Genomic DNA, 26,611 nt, shown 5'->3' on the forward strand with positions numbered 1-26,611 from the left:
GAGAGGAATTGCAAAGGGCACTTGTGCAATGGTTCATAAGGTGGTCCCTTGAGCTTTGTGAGAACAATACTGAGATTCCACACTGGGGCAGGATGAATCCGTGGTGGTAATACTCGTTTTAAGTTTTCCATGAAAGCTTTAATTACTGGAACTCTGAATAGTGAAAGATGTTGCCTATTTTGTAAGTAGGCAGCTACTACTGCTGCAAGGTGCAAATGAATAGACGTATAAGCCAGTACTGTTTGCTGTTAATTTAACAGGTAACAGATCATGTTTTGAATGAAAGCATCTAAAGGATTGATTTTGTTATTGCAGTAGACAACAAATCTTTTCCATTTTGCTGCATAGCAAGCTCTGGTGGTAGGCCTTCTTGCCTGTTTTAGGATATTCATACAGTCTGGCGATAAATGTAAATAACCATACTCTATGACTTCAGGAGCCAAATTGCTAAATTCAGTTCTTTGGGACTTCTCCATTGTTCTGTGTGAGAAGACTGGAGTTAAGGGGCAGTTTTTGATGTCGAACTACTGACAGCACCAACAGGGTGGTGTACGATGGTTGACGGGCCCATGGGGAGCTACTAGAATCAGTGTGAGGGATGTTTGCCTGAGTTTCCAGACCACACATGGAATGAGCGAGAGAGGCGGAAAAGCGTAGGCAAATATCCTTGACCAGTTTATCCATACGGCCTTGCCCTTTGGTAGTGGGTGTGGGAAACCTGGAGCTGAAGTTTGGGCATTTCGCGTTTTCAGCTGTGGCGAACAGGTCTATTTGTGGAAATCCCCATTGTTGAACGTACGGAAGGAGAACCTGGGGATGAAGTTCCCACTCGTAAATTTTCTGCCTCCTTTTGCTGAGGAGATCGGCAATTTGATTGTTTACTCCTGGGAGATGTTCTGACAGAAGATAGATCTTGTGATGGATTGCCCAATTCCAATTGGTTTGAGTGGGTATTGACAGTTGGAGAGAGTATTTCCCCCCTGCTTTTTCACATAATACATTGCTGTCATGTTGTCCATTCAGACTAGGACAGTCTTGGTTATGAGTTGAGTCTCAAAAGCTTTGAGTTCTAGAAAAACTGCTATTCGCTCCAGATAGTTGATGTGGAGAGTCTTGTGCTTGTTGCTCCACAGGTCTTGTATTGTGTAATCTTTGAGATGAGCTCCCCAACCCGTTAAAGAGACGTGTCTGCTGTGTGCATGATCTGTGGAATAGGGTCTATGAAAGGCTGACCTGCTGGTAAGTTTTTGTGGGTTCCACCACTGCAGAGAGCGATGGGTACGGCCATCTACCAACACTAAATCGGTTAATAGACCGTGCGATTGATTCCACTCGCATGTTAAGCACTCTTGTAAGGGGCGCATGTGAAGCCTTTCATGAGGTACAATTGCTATGCAAGACGCCAACATTCCTAATAGTTGTATGAACACCCTGGCCGGGAAAGCTTGGTTGAGTTGAAATTGTAGAATGATAGCTTGAATATTGTGTATTATGGTTATATTGGGGAAGGCTAGAACTTTGACTGAGTCTAGACTGGCTCATAGATAAGACTGCATCTGTGAGAGATGTAAGAGATTTTTGAGCATTGATGGTGAACCCCAGTTGAAAAAGTAGATCTATTGTGATCTGTGTGTGCTGTAGACAGTTCTGGTGAGTGATGGCTTTGATAAGCCAGTCATCTAGTTGGGGCAAAAATGTGAATCTGCTGTCTTCTGAGATGAGCTGTGACTACAGCCAGCCATTTAGTAAAAACTCTGGGCGCTATAGTCACTCCGAAGGGAAGCACCTTGAACTGGGAATGCGTGCCTGCTATCGCCTGATTTTGGCTCCAATTGTGTTTGTAATTGGAGGGCTTCGGTTCCGAGGAGGACTTTTGACAACTCAGTACCAAGTAGGAAGGCATGACTGGCTGTTCCAGAGCCGGGCCTGGAGGAGGAGAGTCGGAAACGTCGTCTTGGTGCCAACCTTGGTCAGTAGGCAGAGGTGGTGCCAAAGTCTTGTGTTTTTTTGGAGTTTGTGGGGGCAAGGGGTCATCTTTACTCACATCACCATTTCCCTGTGGCAGTTCTTCGACGTGGAGGTCTATCTCGAGCTCCGATTCTGAGTCTTGTTCGGAGAAGGCTTCCTCCTTCTTTGCAGCTGATGTATCGATGTCTTCTTGGTCGGAGTCTTGGCCGAAGATGTCCTGCGTATCTTCGATGCTTTGACACTGCATCTCTCAATGTCGAGCCCGCCGATCGCGAAGAGTTTTCTTTGATCAGATCAATCTGCAAGCGTTGCAGGTTTCTTCTGTGCTCAGGAGACAAGCACAAGTTGCACACTTTGTGTGAGTCGGTATGTGGATACTTTGCGTGCAACCGAGGACAGAATAAATGGAGTACGATCCATCAACGGAGAGCTGACTTGGTGCAGTTAGGCCTGAAGGCCGTCCACGAAGCTTTCCAATCGAAAAGTCAATTCTGTTGTCGAAACGATACTCAGAGAAGTGGGAACGCGTATGGAAATAATACCGTCAAGGGTAGAGAAGATTGCTCATGGAGGGGAACCCGAAGAATGGTATCGAGCCGGAGCGCAGCAAAACACGACCGAACCCAATGGCTGACAAAACCATCTAACAATGGAGTTGATGCCCATGAGCATGATCACCAAAAGCAGGAGTTACCTTACCATGTGTCTAGGAAAGATTTCTTTGAAGAAAAACAACTTGCAAACATACGGATCCAACACTAGATGGCAGGAGTATGCAAAGCATGTGTATCTACAGCACACATCCCACGAACACCTTGTTCCCTCATCACGAGAATATTTGATCCTGGTGTGGTGCATTCAATTGTCAAGGGTCTAGTGCACAGAGGTAGTATTTTCCTCCATCGAGGAAGCTAATGCACAACCAGTGGCAAGTTTGCCCACATTATTTGTAGTCCCATGACCAACAACAGATCGACCAATGCCTTGATCATAATTGCTGTACTACCCATTCATAATAATTTACTCATAGTAAAGCTTATTTTTCCATGACAGGTATGTCACCCCAGAGAGAATGTATCAGTCCCGCCACTTTTGGGCTTGCTCTTAAACTTGCTTGTATACTAAGGAACTACGGAATGGATACAGAATGGAATACCAGACTACAAAATTGATACAGGCTGCATGTTTCCCTCTCAGACTCCAATTAAGGGTTTTTGCTCATGACTCGGTTCTGGCTGTTGCACTTTACCAGCAGGCGTCATGATAAGGACAGTAAATGATGGGTGCAAATATATACTGCTCCGCTGATGCACCTCATTCCCTGATCTGCAAGGCTCCTAACTAAAAGTCCACACTGGGAACTTCAGACGGCTGTCGAGGCATCCCAATCCTGCTTGCATCCCAATCCTGCTTTCACCACCAAATTTCTGCAGGCACTCAACAGAACACTGCCTCCCTAAAGAGGAGAGGGTATTTACCCAGGAACACAGCCTATTAGAAGTGCACATAGAGCTAATCCCAATAATATCTTGATGCCACCAAGGCGGTGGCCCAGACGTAAGTTGCCAACAACATGAAAGTTAAAATCACAATATCACTAAGCACTGACAAAGCACTCAGATATTTTTCAATTAAACCTTTTCAATTGAAAACCACACTAAATTCAAACAGATTTTGAATGTATGCGCTTCTAAAGGATAAAACATGAGCTACCCTGTCCAGAGCTAGAACCTGCAGCCTACTCTAAGAGTATATTCTGTTACAAATTGATTATTCCTCAGCCAGGGAAGGCAAACAGTGGTAAAAGCGTGGTGAGGTAATGCTATGAAGTATCTCGCTGGCATCGCTAAACACATGCTTTTCTGATTCCAGGTGCCTGAAAAACTAGGTTTGACATCTGGGTGGAGCCACACACATCTAATCAGCCTGGAGGAAAGGTGGCATATTTAAACAACACTGAACTTTGATCCCGGTAAACGGACAACTCCTACAACAGAGATGTTGAAATGTTTCAAAATAAAATCTTTGTTTAGCTGACATTTCCAAATTGAAAGAATTTTGATAGTAAAAAGTGAGAAAATTGAACATCCACTTTCTAGCACCAAATATTTCAGGGACACTTTAACTACCCCACCCCCTCACACTACATCCACCATGAATAAGCCTTCCCTCACGATTTCCTAAAGGGGAATCAGCTTTCCCAGCTCAAGATGTAAATGGAAGTCCTAATGAGGGAAATAAAAGAATGCAACACTGTTCAGAATTCAGATTTGAAGGCCGATTTAACCAGTTCATTCCTCCTCCTGAATTCCAATACGATCTTTGCTTTCTTCTGAAGTTCAATGTTCTCCTTTATAGCAAGGTGTTAGTGAAAGTACAGTGATTGTTTAAACGTTAGTAAACCACCAGGCCTGCAAGCGTTCAAACCTCAGACAATGCACTTCAATCTATGATATGGTGACCTTCTTGGTATGCCAGTAGTTCTATCTGCGGCATTACCGGTCATGGTTACAACTTTCGCGGATTCCCCATTACTGTGGTACATTTTTAGCTGTATTGGTCCTTTTCTTTTATCTACTTCAAGACGTTATATTCCAACTGGAGATGATACACACCTGTAAAACCTCTAAACCCACTGTTGGAGGATATGCTCATAAAAAAATGGGGCGATTCATGGATGGTCAAAAATAAAATGGGGCTTGAGCCAATTAAGATAAAAGTGTCAGCCTCCTTTAAATGTTATTTTTTTTACTGACCTTTCTCCTTGCGCGTCCGGCTGTCTCCTAGGCAGGCTTTGGCACTGCCGAGAGCCACCAGCCACTTCTGTCGGTCAGCTGCATTTGTTGCCTTGAGGTAGAAATACTGCTCGCCAGGGATTACCAGGTCCACTCTTGTGGCATCAGTTGAATGTACTAAAGAGGAGAGAAGTCAGAAGCAATTAAGCAATACATACATAATAATGACCATTTAAACAAAACATAGCAATTGAAATTTGTCTTGTATAGTAGAAGTTATTATTAAATGTGTTAGTACTCCTACTACCATCAACATCCCCTATAGTATTCGAACCTGTGAAATGGTAGATACACACATCTCTTCAGTGGGTTATTTATGTTTGTATGCATCTGTGTATGTGAAATTTCCATAGCGCAAATCTATCCAATAGGCAGCAGAGTGCTGTACAGGGTCAAAGATAAGCATAAAATTACAGAGGGATAGGCTGCTGGTTTAAGGACTGTGAATGCATGGTCATGTGGACTTTATATAGTGTTCTTTAAAGAGGTGCGTCTTCAGCTCTTTCCTATTTTGGAGTAACGTTAAAGTGGTCGTGATTGAAACAAGGATGTTGTTACAGATTCTTGGTGCATGGATGGAAAAGGCCTGGTGCCTTGTTTTTTCTTGTTTACACTGCTTTGTCTGCATGCTGAAGGTGTCCTGGTGCAGGAGTGCAGAGAACTACTAGAGAAGGAGAACCTGCATGCAATATAAGCAGAAGTGCTTGTTGTGATCGTGAGTGCTGCCTATGAGATCGACGAGTTTTGTGCCTTTCTGTACAGAAGGAAAATGTTACTTACTCCCTAAGCATCGGTTTGTGGCATGTAGAGCTGTAGATACATACACTGTATATACTCCTGCCCCCTAGCTAGCGTAGGGCTCGGAAAATTGCAGCTTGTTTTTCCTATGAAGAAGTCTTTCAAGTCACAGGATGTACTGCGACTCCACCCTTAGTGTACAATGTGCATGGGCACCGACTCCATGTTCGATAGATTGCTTTTCACACAGTGGGTGAGAGAGTATGTATGGAGTGGCGAGTGAATGTAGCAAGGTGAGCCATGTGTGTTGTACAGTATCAACCAGGTAATAAGATAAGAGATTGGCAGCAAACAGGCTTTTAGGAAGAAGGGGGCGCATGAGAATCTACTGCACTACATGCTATGAACAGATGCTTGCGGGGTTTCCAGTTCGCAGCATGTGTGGCTGTAGATGCACATGCTCTACACAGACTGTAAAGCAGCACCCTTCACAAGCAATGGATGGTGTGAGTACGATGCAGATGTATGAAATAAACTTCTTAAGACTGTCTGGCCAATACCGGTCGACTGGTGGGAAAAGATGTCCACAAAACAACATTTAGTAAAAATTTAGAGGGTTGACCAGGTGGCCCTTGTATGTCAGTTAGTGGAGATATTACCCAAGAAATACATAGAGCCCCTTTCTAATGGGTAGTGTGTGCCCAGGGGATGGGGTACATATAGGGTTCTGTTAGCTATGTAATAGTGGGTTTGGACACACTTCATTATCCATCTAGCTATGCCAGCCTTAAAGAAGGGAAGTCTTTTGTCACACTAGTGGAAGGGCTTGGTCGTATCAATATACTATATAAAAACATGTTTAACGTCGAAGGTGTGAGGGCTCACTCCAATAAAAGGTCTGCTGAAGAAATAAAACTGAAAGCTCTATAGTCTGATTGAGGTGGAAAGGGGATAGATACTAACTTTGGGAGAAACATTGAATTAGTTCTTATGACAACCCTGCCCCTGAACCAGAATGAAAGGCTCTTATACAGTAAGTACCTGCAGCTTACTGATGCCCCAGAGGGAAGTTATGACTACTAAGAAAGCCACCTTCCACGAAAGGAAATGAAAGGGAAAGGATTCAAAAAGTTAATCCATGAACCTGGTGAGACCTACATTAAGGTTTCACACAGTGTAGGGGGGTACTCTGGGAGCTATGACCTTTTTAAGGCCCTCCATGAATGGCTAGACTACTAGAAATTTAAACAAGTCATACAAATGTTCCCCGTATTGCACATAGTTGGCAAAAGCATTTAGATGTAGGCACATGGAATTGTAGGAGACACCCCACTTCTGGAGGTGCAAGAGATAACAAATGATGCCCAGAAAACTGAGCTTTAGAGGGTCAAGTTACTTGTGAATGCAATAGTGGAGAAACTTGTTTCACTTTGCCGCAAAGCAGGCCCATGTGGTCAGCCTGCAGGCTTCACTGGAAAATAGGCATGCACTACTGATGGAGATTCAGTGTCTGGAGGCAGAGGCTTTTTTTTACCAGAGCTGCCTCTACTCCTACCCATATCATTGTTACTCCTGTAGGATCCTCTGGTGTAACCACTTATCGCCTGCTAGAGAAAGGACTTCTGCTATCTCCGATAAGAGTTAAGGTGATCGGAAAATGCTTTCGCTCCTCCCCTAGTACGCTCCAAGCAGCTGGACTTTGTAGGGGACCAATAGATTTCGCTATCTCTGTGCTCCTAATTTTCTCTAAGCATCTCATCAACCTGTGGTAAAAAGAGGGGTTTCCAGTCGAATGGGAGGTTAAGGAAATGCTGCTAGACCTCTGGTTTAAACCCAGAGATGCGGAGTGTATTACCTAAGGAGGAGACTGTACCCACAACATCAAGGGCACAAACAATGTTGCTGCTGGAGACGGTCTTGTCTCCAGACACCTTTTTCGCCCCCTTATGGAAGTTCCTGCATCTTTTCTCACTGAGACCTGTCATAGTGGGGGAGGAGTCGGACGGAGCAGACTATACACCACTGGTTAACTGTTCCTATGGCCACCCTCTTGCCCACCAAATCTGTTTTCTTGTTCTCCTTGTCAGGCGGGGACGCACCGCCTGGATCCTCAGCAGAGGCCCTTTTGCAGTCAGTGTGGCTCACCAGGGAGTCAGAGGAACATGGCAATTGATGTAGACAGGAACTCTGGATGAGGGTTTGTATTTTTTCTCCACCCTGGGTGTTACTATCCTCACCTTTATGGGCTTTGGTACGGATTTAAGCATGCCCTTGAGCACAGGTTGGAACTGCACCATCCACTGCGATTTGGTGAGCATTGCTAATATTCCTTGTAAAGACCGTGCATAACCACATTCTTTACAAGGCCACAGCCAGCTGGATGACCTCATAGTAGACTGTAGTATCATCAAGCAGGATGGCCTGAAGGGATAGTGGTCCAGATCTGGGTCAACCAAAGGAGATATGGTCGGGGGTGTTATGGGGGTTATCAATGTTGTAGTTGTCCGAGGGGTCCGCTGTAGGCGCTGGATCAAAGAGCTGGTCATAGAGATCAACAGGATCAATAAGGATCCATGGATCCGAAAATTTACATGGGGACCCCTCAGGTGTCTCTAGCAGACGAAAAGGGGGTGAGGTGCATGAACATGGTAGCTGAAGTAGAGCTGGTGGAGGTAGGACACACAGTGGAGGGCTACTGGCCCTGTCTCAATGCCTCTTCAGTACCAGTTATGGAGGACTTCAGAAGAGGGTTCTTCATTAAAGGCAAGCCTCTTCTTGCAAGGCAGGGTCTGTCGACTTCTTCGAGATTTTCACAATGACAGGATGGATCAAGAGGCATTTCTGCCTGGCACTGAGCTGCTCATGGAATCTCTGAGGTATTGGCTGCTCTGATTCCTTGGACAAACTGTAGGCGGTGCTTTTGGCATCAACGACATTACTAAAGAACTGGTCAATGCCATTATGGGTGCCATTGCTAGCTTTGAGGGTGCCTTCGCACCGGCTTCCTGTGTAGGAGAGACTTCTGGGGCCTTGGGGCTGTGTAGGGAATCAACGGCCGATAAAGATCAATGCAATTGGGTGGGCTCCTCTTATCTGAAGCCTTCTCTCGGTCCCGACCAGAGTCAAAAGGAAGTGGATGCCCTGGAGGCATCAGTTTTTTGTGCACAGCGTTTGATGCCTGACTGCTGCAGGAGTGATGCTCTACCTCAGTATGAGGCCTTTTGTGGGGCTATGAATTAATGTGAAAGCAGAGTGTACTTATATCCCTGGGTATGGTTTTGGTTAGAAGGCTGCTGACTTTTCAGAGAGCAAGGCGAGGCAGGACTCGTAGGAGATGTTGTCATGGTCCAATCATGAGTACTTGATGTGTTCCTGGGGAGAGCTTTGGTGGTAATCCATTCCATCACCCTATTTCAATCCGTATTCTCAGTTATCCTTCCTGCAGCGAAGCTCGACTGGGGGCGGAGACGATGGGTGAGGTGAATGGACCTTGAAGGGAACTGGGCACCGGCATGCAGGGAATAGATCGATGGAGGGCTTACTTCAAAAGTTGTCTAACGAAGAACTAAGTGAACCATAGAATGAGGACTAGTTCTTCTGGTTACTCTGTGCCAAATTCTTACCTTATGGGTGCAAACATGTGTGCAATGTAGTCACAAGTAAGACAGACAAGCAGCTGCAAAGAAAGTCCCTCCAGAGCTCACAATATTACAAGTCATCTATGCACAGGATGAACGAGAGGGATGTAAGGCAGGCCTCTCAGGTGCAGGGGGTGCCCCATTCATCGAATGTCTATGATATCTGCAATATCAGTCTCAGAGGTCTAACCATTGTATGTAATTCCATTAGTGAAGAAGGAATTCCTTGACCGGGCAAATGCATGTTAGGTGCTCTTTATGGACTTCGTCGTCTTTACGCAAGTTCACAAAGCTTACACAGAGGTAGACGGTGCTGGGGGATGATTACAATAACACAAGCCATTCAGGCACAAATGAGGATGAAGACCACATGTATCACATGCAATAGCACAAACCATACCAGTGCATGGGGAGAGAAGAAGCTTCTTGCAGAGCCAGTAACAGATGGCATGGTGACAGGGATCCACCTGCAGAGTTGCAGTACTAGACGTCAAACAAACCAGTGGATGAGAGGGCCCCACAATGAAGCACAAGTCATGGAGACTCAGCACGTGAGAGGGGGGCTCCCAGCAGGGCTTACACGAACGCACTTCATTCTGGCACATGGGGAGTAACCCACAGCGCTTGGAGTCACAAGTTATACAGGTATTGAGAGGAAGTTAACTGTAAAAGCTATGGTAGCACAGAAACAGCGAACAAAGGGAAACTCATTACCCTATGCAGTACAAAGCAAAATGCCATAAATTATATACTATTATTAGAATTTCTTTGCATGTAGAGCCCACTACAAAAGAGAAGTATACAAAAAGAACACACACAGGAAATTCCACTCAGACAAAAAGACCCTGAGGCTTTTGCGCTTAAACTGGAATGTTGATATTCCAGTCGAGTGACAAAAAGACTAAGCATACTCAAGAAATATTACTTCCTTGTTGCATGCTCCAGCCTTCAACCTCCCAATAGCCGGTTAGATATGCCGCCACCAAACAACCTATCTGATCCCCTGTGGCACCTGCCTCTGGCAAGCAGACAGCCCCTGATGACAGCATCTCTATCAGGGTGAAACAGCTGCAGGAGTAGAGTATTCCAGTCAGTTAAACATAACAACTCACTTTAAAGACAGATGGAGAGAATAATATTTGACACTGGCCTTGCTTTGGAAACTTTTGTCAAAGGCGTGCTTTCTAGTTACAGGGGATTCAATTAACAGTATCCAAATACATACAGTCCAGTGGAGTGTGAACAAGAGAGATCAAGGGCTGCAACAGCAACCTTACAAAGAAAGATGAAAGGACTGAACTATGTAAAGTCTGAAACAATTGAGTGAGAGATGAGCTATGAACAATTTTAAATTCCAGAGGGCTAAAAATACAACATGCCTGCCAGGTATGTTGTGGCTCTAGACCAAGAGCTGATTAAACAGGACTTGCCACTGAGGGTCGAAAAGTAAAATAATTAGTTTTTCTGAAAGGAAAGGGTGGTAAATACACAAACCAATATACCAGAAATGGTGTAATGGACCAAATCTTTCAGAGAACACAGGACACACAGAGGAGTAATCGCATTCTAACTGCTGCAATCACTTAGAGCACTGCACCGGACAATGAAATAGGCAGATTCGATATGGCTGGCATTGGTTATCTGTCACATATATCTATGTATCCATTCATCTCTACATATATTCACCGAAGAAAAAAAATCAAAAATTCAAGTGAAGTTAAGATTGTCTTTGTTAGCACAACTAAACATTTAAAAAAAAAAAAACTTTTATTGATTACAAATTTAAACAGAAAAACCACTGAAACTTGCAATTTATGGCTAGGATCAGAATCCTTAACTCACACAACAGCCATGCAAGCCATAATTCGCACACCAATTATAATGCTCATGGCCCACCCTTAATGAAACGGGCATAATTAAAAATGTTGAAATTATGTTTTAAATGAGATTATATATGGCATTGCCCATACCACTTTGACAGAAAGGAGTACGATTGTTGTATCATTCATTTGTATAATTATGAGTTGTTTAATTTCATTTCACTTTGGGGTGTTATTTACTTGAACAAACATATTGAGGACATAAGCACTGCAAGCTATAATTTATCTCCGACACATTTTCACCTGGGGATTTCACCAGCTATGAGCAGCCAAAATCCCACGGGAAAAGTGCCCGGATGAGAAGTAACCCTGTTACTCGTAATCTTGATGGGCCCGGCAACTCCTACTAGTCGACCCACATTTTAGGCTGGGTGACTGAGTTGTTCCTTAGCGGATTCCCATGTTATTACTTCATTTGGAATGTTAACATAAGATGCTGCTGATACCGCTATCTGCAGACACGAAGTGCATATTACTGTTGTAGGGTTTAACAAACTATCTTTCTCAACCACTGCTAAACCTTTGCACAGCAAGTAGCAGCCTCGTGTAAAATATCCTCCTCAAAGATCCAGTTTACATATAAAGTATGGCCTTGTTCAACAGAGTGCCATGAACAGATCATTTTTTTGCAGTTTGTCACATGTGACAATGGTCAAAGCAGATGGAAAAAAGGAATTTTATAAACATTCCACGTTTGGGAAGTAATCAAGATACACATTACTAGTTCCTGCACAGATGGTTTATACACATGGTGCTGGTGGAACACCCTGATCCTTTACATTTAAAGGTAAACAAATCTTTACATTCAGATATAAAGGTTGGGATTGAAGAGAAAGCCTTCCATTCCAAGGGGAACAAACATATCTAACAGTTTGTTGCCTTAAAATTAATTTCAAACCACCAGCATTCCTCTTGGCTGTGCAGGCAATTAGGAAGAAGAAACGAAAAGAATGGCTGAGTATTGGCATTACCAAGCATGCTATACAAAAAGGGCTGACCTGCCACTTATTTTGTACAGCAAATTTAGAGGCGAAGAGGGGCACAGAGAAAGAGGGAGCTGAAGGATGGTTTGGAGAGAGTCAGCATGCCTGCTTGATGAGAATGCAGACACAGTTCAGAACGAGAGAAGACAACATCAGCAGAGCCACTTGACAATTATTGACTGCATCAATACTACACACTCAACATGTAGGGAAGGAGACTTGGGTCTTTGAAAGGACCATGAACCATCACAGTGGTGTGGAATTTAATAACATATCTACTTGTCCATGGGGCAGGTTGCTTCATAAATCTACTTTTCCTGTAACAAAATGCACTTGCCCCTTTTTTGCCATGTAATGCGGCGACACATTATGGCAGCACTCATTATATAAGAGCTCTGATGTAGCCTATGTGCTTATGTCAGGGCTCATACTACTGTAGGATTTTAATACTAGCAATTCCCTTATTCTGCCATGTTTCCACAGATCGACCTACTGGGGCTGAAGATAGTGGTAAGTAATAGTTCCAGGGTTGAAATGCACTTTTGGGTCTATGCCAACCTAACAACTTGCAAGTTTTAATTGTTTTCACCAGTTCTTCTCTAATCTTTTCCCATACTGAGAAACGCTGTAAATTTAATCCTGACAAAATAGCAGGCATAAAACTTCATCCAGGGCTGGGAAAAAAAGTGGTTGGAGGGAAAGTGATCCAAACACTCAAGAGATTTTCGCATGAGTAAATCTACACATGCATACTTGCTAATGCTTAAATGCTGTTGACAAATATTTTCTAGGAGTACTATTTCTTGGCCTACTTCTGTAGATTCTTGAGAATTTACGAAAGCCATAAATCTGCACTTAATGCAAGGACATATACTGTGGGTGCACTTTTGAGACTTTTTTTTAAATAATTGGGCTCCTAATTAGGTCTGGTGTTAACCATGATCTTTTGTGTTTATTAAAATTATGTCTCTCTCGGTCTATCTGTGTCTCCGACTATTGGCTCGCTTTACTGTGAGTGACAGTATTCTGCTCTTTCACAGGGAGCATATGGGCACACAAAACAGTTTTGTTCATTGCCAGGAACTACAGAGGTAATGTGTGCTTTTTGAGACCCTAATGGTTTTTATGCTTTTACCAATGTTTGTTATAATGGTGAGGTTCCAGCAGCTCCCACACCAATAAGATTTTACAAAAACCATGTCAAAACAAGACATTTTGGCAAAACCAAAAGGATGACCACCAATTTCAGACCTAATAACTTTGCCAAGATTTGTTTATTTTGATATTTCCCACAATCTTATTGAAACTGGTTACAATGATTTTCCATTTTGAATATTTTTGGGAAATCATAACATACATCTACTCATTTTACTAAATGATGCTAAAAAAGAAATGGTACCTAAAGTTTGGCAGTAGTTTCGCAAAAAAGAATTTTCCTACTTGCATTTTTTTGTGAACATTTTATTTTTAAAGCAAAGAATCATCAATCTTGCTTTCAAGCTTCTGCAAATATTTGCATCTAATCAGAGAGCATTCTGGGAGCATTATACATAACCTCAAATTACAAAACTTTTCAAACGTGTGTACAGATGTTTATACTGGAATCCCTGTTAGTAGTGGAGTCCGAGCTTTCAACATTTACTTAAAGCGCTCAACCTAATAATAAAAGCTTTGCATTAATTAACCATAAATACAAGTTTAAGCAGCATTAACACATGGACACAAATATTCCCTTAACTGCAGACAATACCCTTCCATGATCCATAATGTGGTACTCAGGGGTGTGGAATTTAATTAAATATCTACTTGTCAATGGGGCATAGTTCTTCATAAATCTACTTGTCCTGTAAAAAAAATCCTCTTGTCCCTTTGGTGCCAAGTAGTGCGGCAACAAATTATGGCAGAAATCTCATTATATAAGAGCTCTGATATAGCCTCTTCGATTATGCATGGGCTCATACCATAGTAGTGATGGAATACTTGCAATTCCCTTATGTTATCACATTTCCGCAGATGTGCATACTGGGGCTGAAGGTAGTGGTAAGCAATAGTTCCAGGGTTAGAATGCCCTTTTGAGTCGGTGCAAACCTACTCACCTGCAGGTTTTAAGGGTTTTCAACAACTCTTCTCTAATCTTTTCCCATTCTGAGAAATGTTGGAAATTTACAGGCGACAATGGCCGAAGTAAACCTTCTTCCAGAGTTAGGAAAAAAATGGTTGGAGGGAAAGTGAACTTGCAAACACTCAGATTTTCATATGAGCCAATCCACACATGCACATTTGCTCATGCTAAAATGCAGTTCACAGATATTTGCTAGGAGTACTATTTCTTGTCCTAATTCTGTAAATTCCAGGGAATTCAAGAAAGCAGTATAGCTGCACTTTATGCAAGGACATATACCATGGGGGCACCTTTGAGACTTTCTTTAATAATTGGGCCCTTAATTTGGTCTGGCGTTGACCGTGACCTTTCGTCTTTTATTCAAATTCCGTCTCTCTCTCTGAATCGGCTGCCTTCACTGTGAGTGACAGCATTCTGCTCTTTCTCAAGGAGCATATTGCCACACAAAGTAGTTGTGTTTAGTGCCAGTAACTACTGTGGCAGTGTGTGGTTTTTAAGACCAAAAAACTTTTTTTTTTTGCCAGTGTTTGTTATAATGGTGAGGGCCCAGCAGCTCCCACACCAATAAGGTTTTACAAAAGCCATGCCAAAACAAGTCACACATTGACAAAACTAAAAAGCTGAACACCAATTTCAGACCTACTGGCTTTGCCAATGCTTCTTTTTTTTTGCTTCCCATAATCTTACTGAAACTGGTTACACTGATTTTCCATAATGAATTTTGGGGGGGAAATACTAGCATGCATCAACACATATTATTCAATGTTGCTGCAAAGAAATGGTACCTGGAATTTTACAGTAGTTTCGCAAAATGTTTTTTTCCTGCTTTCATTTTTTAATTACATTTTATTTCGAAAGCAAAGAATGATCAATCTCACTTTCAAGCTTCTGCAAATATTTGCATCAAATCTGAGAGCATTATGGGAGCACTATAAATAGCCTCAGATTGCAAATCTTTGAAAACGTGTGTACACATTTTTATACTGGTATTACTGTTAGTAGTGCAGTCAGAGCTTACAACATTTACTTAGAGCGCTCACACTAATAGTAAAGGCTTTCAATTAATGAAACATAAATACAAGTTTGAACAATATTAACCCTAACATATGGGCAAAAATATTAACTTAACTTCAGACAGTGCCCTTTCCCGATTCATAATGTGGTACTGCAAACTGGCAGCCAAAGGGTTTGTGCTGCAGGGGGTTGGGCCTACTTGTCCCAGGGACAACATACAAATGAAAACTTGTTGCCCTTGATCCCAAAAATATGTCCTGGGCGTCGGGCTTTAGGAATTCCACACCCCTGACTGTAGAGATACAAGATATCTAGTAGTTTTAGTATAGAATTTTCAGTGCTCAGGGGAAGAATGTGTGACAAGAAGAAGAGAGCAGAGCCCACTAGACCAGTCCTAGTATTAGTACAGCATACAGATATTAGGGAGGACAGACAGAAAGGCTGGATCAGCAAATTTAACGGAATTTTGAGGCTAAGGTTAAAGCTAGATCCACTGACCTTTAATCTCACAGACCGCCATCTTGATGCTGCCTTTACTTCCTTTGCCCACATCCTCCTGCGAATCGTAGTACGACAGAATGCCACTATCCAGCACAAAGTAGCGTGGCTGCCATCCTGGAGAAAAGCAAAAAAATAGCTCTAGAAACTGCTGGCAGTAAGCTTTCATTCCAAGAGGTCATTGGCATTTTATTTCAGCTCTGCTCCTTTTATGACTGTGACTGCCATCAGTGTCTCAATACATGGGTTTGTGTTCAGACCCGGCGACCACATAAGGATGGTCACCTCACTTCACATCATTACAGAAACAGTTTTCAGGTCTGGACTTTCATGTGAAAATCTAATGCTTTCTGCGTACTGTAGTTTTGGTTTGCCTCTACTGAGCTAATTAGACTAACGCATCAGATAGCAAATATATGCAAGCGAAAAGCACAGGACTGAAAACACAGTCACGGATGACACTAGAAAATACAAACATCAGTCCAAAGAGTTTATCAAGTCACAGCTGCCCGTTCCATCATGGTGGCGGTGCACAACAGAAGTCAAGACCTGTACTGTGACAATGCTTTTAATGAAGATGAGCAACCACCTGGTTGTCTGCAGGTACTATTCTTGGCACAGTGGCCTCCTGCCATATCATCACAGGAATGGATCTCCATGGCAGCTATATTGGAGGAAACATAGAATAGCATCCATTAACTTTAGATTCTCAGCTATTCCCCAACTATTATAAGATTGCTGGACATGACTTCTTAATAAAGCATTCACATTCCCTAACATGGCAGATCACCCTACTTTTCTTCTTTTTTTTTTTTAACTTCCCGTTTAGGAATGTCTGTTTTTCCCCCAAAGCACTCTGAGGGATTCATTGATGAGGCATCATGCACATATATCACCACCAAAGAAGGATCACAAGACCTAAACACTACACAAGACCTCATATATTTGCAAACTTCCCATATGAAAAGAGTTTAGGCAAGTTAAAGCAAGTCAGATTAAAAGCAATTAGTAAACCAATGTCACGATGTTTGCTTTTTTACACTGTGCATTTCTTTGTTTACTTACTAGTCTCCATCGAGGTGAATGCAATTCATTACCCTAATCTTGAACCTGTGGGTGCAGCCAAAACCCCAACCATTGTGAATACTGAATTGGTCGGGGCAGCTACCTAAACCTCACCATTCTGAACTTGGAGATGCAAGCCCAACCTCACTAAAAGCATGCTCGGCTGGGGATGAGCACACCAAACTGCAACATTATGAGTCCTTAACCTTGTGGATCAGTGAAAGACGCCACTGCTTCATGGAGTTTCCCCTTCTGGAACAGACTTTTGGGTCTGAACCACTTTTCAGAATTATCCCTCTGTTCCGTTCTTATCTGCTCCTGAAGTACTTTACCTTTGCCAGGATCTGAATTTCCACATGGCACCAGATTACTGGGACTAAAACCAGGGATGCCCAGGAAATGTACACCATTATAGCAACTGGCAAGTGGGGGGAATCAAAACTGTAAGAAAGTCACAGCTCAACCGCAAACGGCATTATGTGGTGAAACCACATCAAATGCTGGGGGATAAAAAAAGGCTTTGGAATGAACAAAAAAATTGGTAATTCATGCTCGACATTGAATACTTTGTAGCTTGTACTACTCGTTAGCACCAGTTGACTTTACATAAAATAGACCGTTTTGTATTTAATTCCGCCCTATGTCTATAAGGTTTCCTTAATGAATGAAAGATTTCAACTTTCACAGATAATTATCGAATCAAACACTAGCCACAGCATTTTTGTGATTGTTGCTGAATTTAAAAGAACTTTTTAAACCCCGTTCTGGCTTCAGGGTTAAACATAATCACTGGATTTGTTAGAATTCACTAAAATTAGATCTGCCTCAATATTTATTGTCTGAAGGTGGGAAAAGACCAAATCCCCAGTATTCTTTAGTTTGTGTGCATGCAAGAGATATATTTTTAGTACAAATGGATGAATGAAATGAAAATGTAAACTCTACAGCAAAAGAAACAAGCCATTTGCAATGCAATGGGTCTTGCACTTGCTGGAGTTTAAGCTATTGGCATTGTAAATGACAATGCCTTATATTTATGTGTTTTGCAAAACCAACACTTACATAAAAGGCATTGTCATTTCTAATACCAATAGCTCAAACTCTCGCAAATGCGAGAACACTTTAATACTGTACACTCCCCTTTCTTCAGATGCTGCTCGCTGTATTCAGGTTACAGTGAACCACGTCTAAAGAAAGGGGTGCGGACACCATTAAAGTGAAATCACGGCATGGGGTGCTTTCACCAAAAAAAAAACATTTGTTTGTGAAGTTCAAAAACATTTTGTTTTTGTAAAAGCGCCCCATCCCCATACTGTCTTTCACTTTAAGGCAGCATCGCACTTTTGTTTAGAAACGGCTTGTTGTAACCTGAATACGGAAGAGCAGCGTATAAAGAAAGCGGCATGGCCACTTTTAAAGTGAAAGCATGGTATGGGCACTTTCCCTCAACAAAAAAAAGATTTCACAACGTGCCCGCTAAAGTTAAAGCGAACCGCGCTGACAACTACAATAAATAAAGAAGCGTGGCCGCTATAGTTAAAGTGGACCACACTGGCAAATTAAATAAATAAAGAAGCATAGCTGCTATAATTAAAGCAGACCACGCTGCCTAAGTAATATAGAAGCGCTGTGGACCGCCATTACTAATTAAAATATAAAAGGGGGCAGCATGCTGCGTTGTATGAAAGCATGTCGTGTGTGGAATAGGGGGAAATCATTAAAGAAAATAGTGCTCACAAACTAGATAAAGCAGACTGTGTAACAACACAAGTATAAAGTCAAGTTCTCATGAGAGGTTACACATGCATACAAGGCAGTACCAAGTAGTGAGTACTAAGCCTATTCATGAATCAAAAGCAACGATTTAGAAAGGACAGTCACAGGAGCCAATTGAAAAGATGGACGGGAAATGGGTGGAGCTTCAAGTTCCTACCTGAATACAGCATGCCTCGTAGCGCATGCGCTACCCAGGCTCGACCTAAAAAAGTTTGAATTAAGGGGGCAACACTATATGCTAACCATACCTCCACACCACCCACCTAGCAGGAAAAGTAAAACATCCTGTAAATGGTGCAGCATTTATTGTTAGAAGTTTAAATATAAAGCTGGCGGTTTAACTTGATTCTGTAAATCAACACAGTTTCGAAAAGCAACATGTATTTAGGTAGCCAGAGAAATCTGGGGACGAAAGGTTTCATCTATTACCAACAGTCAGATTAGGAAATAAAGTATGCTGCCTAATTTCATACCTGCTATTTAGATACTAAATAACAAGGATTGAGATCCTGCTTCTTGCTTTAAATGTCTTACTTCATACTCCTGCAAGCTTTACAATAATTTCATTTGATCACATAACAATAACTTCAAATACTTGTTAAACTATTTAAAACTTCGCAATTTACAAACAAGTGGTTACGGTTGTCTGTATCTGCCGAGATATGCTCTAGATAAACAATAAAGTAATTTATGTGATGAGAAATTTGTTCAACGTTTTAACTGTTTCAGAGGCAAACAAATAGGTCCCAAACATTTTTTTCAATCATTTAACCGCTTCCGTGCTACCGCGTTTTCCCGCTGTGCGCTGGAATTTTAAAAATGCGCGGTTTGTGACAAAGCCAGCTCGTCATCCGCGTAGCGCAGGTAACGCCCATGACGAGCTGGCTTTGTCATCAGCGCTGAAGGGGTTAAACATAATGTTTGAACAGGTAGTTCAATAGTGAATGGACTACTTAGAATACCTGAACTGCTGGAAAAGAGTAAGAATCAAATAAATAGTTCAGCAACACAAGCACACTTTATGAAAAAACTTTGACACAATCAATAGGCCTCACCTATGCAAGAGCTATTGGCTTTGCCAATATGTTTTAGCCATGTTTCACACCAGCGTGGCTGCTGTTCAGATGGCTCAAAGTTAATAGGGTAGAGGAGAGTGGAGTGGCATAGAGTGATGTAGAGTTGAGCTGAATGAAGTAGAGTGTCAAAGTTGAGCTGAATGAAGTAGAGTGTCAAAGTTGAGCTGAATGAAGTAGAGTGTCAAAGAGCGGAGTGGAATAGAGTGTTGTGGAGTATCCTGGAGGGAGTAGAGTGTCAAAGTGGGAAGGTGTGGAGTAGAATGTCAGAGTGGAGTGGAATGTCAGAGTAGAGTAGAATTTTGTGGAGTGGCATAGAGAGTCATGTAGTGGAGCAGCGTTAAGTGGAGAGATGCAGAGAGGAGTAGATTGTTGTAGAGTGGAGTGGCATAGAGTGGAGCAGTGTAGGAGAGTTGAATGGCAGAGTGGAGTGGCATAAAGTGCCAGACTGAAGTGGAGTAGAGTGGAGTAGTGTGTTGTACAATAGAGTGGAGTACAGTGGCATTGAGTGGCACAGAAGGAGTTGTGTCGAGCGTCAAAGTGGAGTAGTGTCGATGAGTTGCATAGAGTGGAGTGGCACAGAGCAGAGTTGAGTGTCACAGTAGAGTTTAATGGAGTATATCGTCATAGAGTGGAGTGTGGCAGAGTTAAATTCGTAGAATGGCATAAAGTACAGTTGTGCAGAGTAGATTGGCATACAGAGCACTGTATTTGAGTATAGCGGGATAGAGCCCACTGGGGTAGAGTGCAATGACATAGTGTAAAGTGGTGCAGAGTAGATTGCAATGGCGTAGAGTGCAATGCCAGAGTGGAGTGAGCAAAGTGGTGTAGAGTGCAGTGACTAGAGTACATTATTTCAGAGTAGAATGAAGTGACGTAGAGTGAAGTGGTGCAGGGTAGAGTGCAGATGTGTAGAGTGGCGTAGAATGCAGTGGCATAGAGTAGAATGGTGTAAAGTGCAGTGGCATGGAGTGCACTGGGGCAGAATAGATTAGAATGGTGTACACAGTGATGCAGAGTAAAAGGGGAGTAGAGTGTAGTGACATAGAATGCACTGGTGTAGAGTGCAGGGGCATTAAGTGCAGTGGCTCAGTAGTGTATAGCAGAGTGGTAGAGTGAAGTGGCATAGAGTGTAGTGGCAGAGTGAAGTGGTGCACTGTAGATTAGAGTGGTGTTGAGCGTAGTGGCGTAAATTGTAGTGGCGTAAAGTATAGTGGCGTAGAGCGCAATATAGTGGCGTAGAGCGCAGTAGTGGTGCAGTGGCAGAGTGCAGTGGTGCAGAGTAGAGTGGCAGAGGGTGCAGTGTCTCAGAATAGAGTGGTGTTGCGTGCATTGGTGTAGAGTGCAGTAGTATAGAGTGGTGCAGCGTAAAGTAAAGTGCAATGGTGTAGAACAGAGTACAGTGGCGTAGTGTGCTGCAGAGTAGAGCATAGTAGTGTACAGTGGAGTGGTTAAAAGTAGAGTATAGTGGCGTGGTGCAGAGGAAATTGGCATAGAGTGCAGTGGTGAAGGGTCTGTTGGTCTTGAGTAAAGTGGTGTAGAGTGCATCAGTGTAGAGTGCATCAGTGTAGAGTAAAGCAGCGTAGTGTGCAGAGAAGTGGCGCAGGGTAGATTGTAGTGGCTTAGAGGGGTGTAGAGTGGGTTGGTGAAGAGTTGAATAGTGCGGCATAGAGTAGATGGTTTTAGAGTAGAGTGAGATGGTGTAGAGTGCAGTGGCATACAGTAGTGTCACAGAGTGCAGTGGTGCAGAGCAGATTAGAGTGGCTCTGTGGATTGGCGTAGAGTGCAGTGGTGCATAGTAGAGTAGTGTGGGGTGGAGTGCATTGGCATAGAGTAGAGTGTTGTAGAGTAGAGGGGCATGGAGTAAAGTAGAGTGGAGTGGTGCACAGTACAGTGGAGTGGTGCATATTAGAGTGGAGTGGGGTAAGGTGGAGTATGTGGGTGTTGTAGCATACTGCCATTAGAGAGAACTAATCTTCAATTGAAATGGCAATTACATTTGTACAGACGTACAGGTTTACTGATAAATGTATACAGTGCACAAAGGACGTGTGGAAATGTCATCACCTAGCGTACTGATTTGTTTTGATCGTATCAAAATATCCCTTTCCACCACACTTCGGAAATTACCAAAAATATGTGCTTCATTGTGCTTTCCATATTCTGAAATCTCTGCACAGTTAATTTACAGACATTTACATTTTGTTTTGTGCTAGAAAAAAAAATAACATCGTACAGCATACCCAGAGTAGTCCGCACGATTGTCACATAAATCCTCTCACTTTGAAGTCAGAGCAAAGAAGGTAACAAGCATTTGCAATGCAATAGGTCTCGCATTAGGAAAGTTTCAGCTATTGGTCTTCTAAATGACAATTTTTTTATTTATGTGTTAGTTTTGAAAATAGCTAAATTAATAGCATTGTCATTTACAATGCCAATAGTTATAACTTTTGCAAATGTGACACCTATAGCATTTGTAATGCAACATGTTTTGTATTTACGTGACTTAGATGTATTGATATTACAAATAACAATGGCTTTTAATTTTTTTAAATAATTAATACTTAAATAAAAGTGATTGTAATTTATAATGGCAATAGCTTAAACTTTTGTAAATAATTTTGAGAAGATTATGTTCTGTGTATTTTATTGTGATGAAAATCCAAGAACAGAAGTGAAATATTAACATCTTTTTGTGACATTTGTAATAAAGCTTGAAACATTGAGAGAACATATTTGAACAAGTCGTTGTTGAATGGTTGCACAGATTGATGCTGTGATGGTGCGAAGTGATGTTGCCGTGGCGACAAGTGATGCTGTGGCTTTCAGTGATGCTGTGGTAGCGCATAGTGATGGCACATACATATATATAAATGCATACACATATATATATACATATATATGTGCATATGTGTGCACGTAGAGGTAGTGTGAGGTAGAGTAGTAGAGTGAGTAGTAGAGAGTATTAGAGTAGTACAAAGTTAGTAGAGAGTGAGTAGCAGATTGTGAGTAGTAGAGAGTGAGTAGAGCGTAGTTGAGAGTAGTTGAGTGAGTAGAGAGTAGTAGAGAGTAGTAGAGTGAGTAGTAGAGAGTGAGTAGTATTGTAGTAGAGGCTGAATAGTAGAGGGTGAGTAATAGAGAGTGAGTACTAGAGTAGTAGATAGTGAGTACTAGAGTAGTAGTGATTAGAGAGTGGATAGACAGATTGAAAGCGTGGATGGATGAGTGAAAGAGTAAATGAATGAAGAAAAGGTTAGATTCCAACAAACTTAAATTACAGGAGTGCAAATAGCCAAAGGCATATTATTACTTTAAACATAGTGGGCAATGCGATACATTAGTCATGTGCGCCACTTCCCTGGGACCTCAGTTGGTTCATCCCAGCACACACCTACAGTACTGTTCTCTTCCTGCACCGCAGGATCACAGTCTGCTGCTGTCCTCCTTAAAGTCATTTTAAGGAAACGGACGAGTGTTTATGGAAACTGGAGTCTGTGCCAGGAGAGGGATGCAGGAGTGGGGAATGGAAAGAAGCAGGCTCTACTATGTATAGCTTAGCGGCCATGCTGGTAAAGAGACTAGGAAGAGATCCGTTGCAGCAGGAGCTGCGTCCCAGAAAGTAATGCTGGTAAAGAGCTAGCAAGCAGACAGGAATGAATGAGTAGGATGGGTTAGGGGAGAAGAAGAAACCAACACGACTGCTTGGGGTGAGGGGGTCTACTTTCTCCTGACAAAGCCCCTGCTAAGGTCCGTACTGTTATGCTCCAAACCTGTCCAGCATGGCTGTCGACTCTACTCTGATCCCCGGCTGAGAGTATACATTGAGCCTGTCCCCTTGGTAGAAGACAGAAAAATGTACAGTGCACACATACCGTTTGAAGTCCCTCATTAGTCTTCTCAGTGCTGACGTAAACACTGCTGATGATTAAAATAACTCTTTAAACTTTCCCTAGTGCAGAAAAGACCTGTCTTCCTCTTTTAACAACCCGGAGTACAAACAACCCCAAGTAACACGCAGCAACACCGAAGGGAAGCAGAAGATTCGACAGGATGAAACCAAATCTTGGTGGAACTAAAGGGTTTAGCCTGCCATTACTGGAAATAACTAAAGCGCACTTCCGCAAGATTGCAAATGCATTAGCTCTACTGAATGTATTTAATAAAAAATAAGGTTGTAGCAATTCTAGCGCATTATGAAGCATTTGTCCTTACACTTAAATAAATACCCCACCCTCTACTTCGATGATGGTACATCCCAAAGAACACAATTTGTAAGATTACGTGAGGCGCTCCAGAAACGGCCGCTGCAAAGACATTAAATTTACAGTGTAACGACGCACTAGCGCTACTGAATGCGTTTTAAAATAGTTATATAAGCCCGATGCCGCGTGCGTGTCCCTCCATTGAGCGTGCACATATAACCAAAGCCCAAAAAAGTAACAAACATTTGTAGTTAGACATTACCCAAAAGTAAACGCACTGCACAAAAAAACATACCTTTGGTGCGTATACTTCAGTTGCGATGCTAAGATTCTAGCGATTGTTGTAGATTGCTGAAAAATAGACAACAACCACAAATGCAAATCAAAACTGATCGCACCACCGAAAAAGCTACTGACGCACTAGCGCTACTGAATGTGTTTTAAAATAGTTATATAAGCCCGATGCCGCGTGCGTGTCCCTACATTGAGCGTGCACATATAACCAAAGCCCCAAAAAGTAACAAACATTTGTAGTTAGACATTACCCAAAAGTAAACGCACTTCACAAAAAACATACCTTTGGTGCGTCAGTATCCTAGCTCCTTGTGTATAAACAAGTCCCGCGGCGACCCGGAAGCTCTTGGCCGGCCGGCCAATCCGGTCGCGGCCGACCGGAAGTCCCGCCTCCCGAGGTCCGCGAGCTGCCGGCGCATGGAGCGCCCTGCCTGTCCGAATCAGCCCGGGTCCCCAGGAGGGGGCCGGGGAGAAGGAGGAGTGTGGCGTCTGTTGCGGGGCTCCTCGGACCTGAGGGAGCCCCGATTGTGAAGAGGAGACGAGACGCGCCGTGAGGCGCGGAGCGCGAGAGGAGCCCGCCGGAAGAGCGCAGTCGGTGAGTGGGGCCCAGGGCTGAAGTGAAGTGCGTGCGTGCCTGTGTGTATGCCTGGGAGGGGTGGGGGAGGGGGAGTGTGTGCGCTCGTGTGTGCGTGTGGGAATGTGTGTGCGCATGCGTGACTGTGTGATTGAGAGAGAATGCGAGGTAGGGGATAGTGTGCCTGTATGTGTGCCTGTATGTGTGTCGTATGCCTGCGTGTGCATGCGCGCGCCTGTGTGTGTGTGTGTGCGTGCGTGCATGCAGAGGGGTGGGGGCTGTCTGTGTCTGTGTGAGAGCCAGGGCTTGCACCACGCATGCGCAGCTATCAGACGCTCGCTCCCGAGGTGAAATCCGACCTCGTCAAAGCGCGCGTCTGGTAGCTGTCCACTCTCCTAAATACGGGCCACAAAAGGTCTGAAGCAGACTCTCAATGCTCATGCATTGAGAAGGTCTGCTCGACCTAAAAACCAAGCTCCCTGGAAGAGAACTTCCTGACTTTCGAACTCCGTCTTAGAATGCACAGCAAATGTACCAAAATATGAACAAGATTTATAGGCCTGTTTACAGAAATGTAGTACTGGTGGAAGAATAAATATGATTTGGGCAAAGGATGGGACGATGTCAAGCTGTACTACGTGAAAGAAATAAAGCCATAAAACAGACAGCAAGCAAACATGAGTTACAAACCGCAAAGTCAACAGTAAGCAATGGGCAGAATGCATTCTCAGGGAAGCTTAGCGAATGTACCCAAGATGTCGTCAGCAAACCAAACAGCTGCGATGTATGGAAGGCTTCGACCTAAAAATTACAACAAGCTCCCGTCTAATCAAAGGAGCAGGAACTTTGGGGTCTCTCTGTGCAAAGTAAAATCAGGCTATGAAAGAAACCTTTCAAGATTTTTCTGCTAGGCTTAAAATAGCACATCCCACTGTAAGTTTAGAGATTGTATGACTCAGACAGAAGACAATAAGCTCCTGTATTCGAGCAGGGTGTATTTTACTTTTTTGCACCAGGAACCAATCTGTCCTCAAAAAAAGACTACAACTTCCCTGCAAAAATATTCTATACAACAATATTAAACTAATAATAAATGAGTCCACTAAATGCATTTGTCAGCACAAACAATTAGCGGTGCAAAATAAAATTAAACAAACATGCTGAACTTGGCACGGTCACAGCACATGCTTAGTCCGGGTATGGAATTCAGTGCTTGTATTGCTGTTCAAACTGAAATTCTGAATTTTATCCTAGTCAATGAACTGTGTGATCCTTGGTTTCCCTCCCTAAATCCAAGTTAGAGATTAATCTTCTAAGGCTGACAGCACTTTCAACTTCATGCAGTACAAACTTGTCAATGAAACACAGCTATAGAGCATCCAACAATGGAATGAGGGTCTTGTTTCACAGCTTAAAGACCCTAATTCCATAGGAGGGCGACGATTATGTTGTTTGATCACTCGTTGCTCTGAGAAACTCACAACACAAACTAAAGGAGTACAAAGATGTGCATGGGTAGAGGAAATTAACCACTTATACAGATCGTGAGGATCGTTATCACTGCACAAAACCAGTGCTCCCATAACACCAAAATGGGGCCTGGAGTAGGAAAGGAGGCTTTGTGCACTCACTGTAGCGTGGTTGTTGTCCCATATTGAATTAAGTCATGAGAAGGTTTCACAATAACTAGTATGTAAATGATTCCCATCTACGTTCTGTCTGTAAGTGTATCCCATCAAGGTATACTGAAAATCTAACAGACTTTGTGATCCTGCTGGACTTTTTGCTCCTTGTGACGCATTAGTCCACAGTCCCAAGTTTCTGGTCAACTTGCAGTCTCTGAGGCTGGCAAAGGAAGACACACACATATAGGACGTGGCCCTTTCATTTAACCTCAACATGATTATAAAATATTTCCATTTTTCTATGGCGCCAGTACACCTTGGGCATTAATGAATATCAAAATACCCACACCTAAGCTGCGTGTAGTA

At 42.9% G+C, this 26,611-nt stretch overlaps 1 protein-coding gene across 1 annotated transcript in view; it reads right to left on the minus strand.

Moving 5' to 3' along the window:
• Positions 1–26,611, minus strand: part of LOC144829103 (pleckstrin homology domain-containing family A member 3-like) — a 124,230-nt gene that overhangs the window by 84,727 nt on the left and 12,892 nt on the right. The window contains exons 2-3 of the mRNA XM_078687910.1: positions 15,637–15,753; positions 4,725–4,880 (exon numbers count right to left, since the gene is read on the minus strand). Of these exons, the coding sequence (XP_078544036.1) occupies positions 4,725–4,880; positions 15,637–15,753 (273 nt within the window). The remainder of the gene's footprint in view (positions 1–4,724; positions 4,881–15,636; positions 15,754–26,611) is intronic.

This window comes from Lissotriton helveticus, chromosome 1_1 (genome assembly GCF_964261635.1).
Source record: "Lissotriton helveticus chromosome 1_1, aLisHel1.1, whole genome shotgun sequence".
Classification (NCBI taxonomy): Eukaryota; Metazoa; Chordata; class Amphibia; order Caudata; family Salamandridae; genus Lissotriton; species Lissotriton helveticus.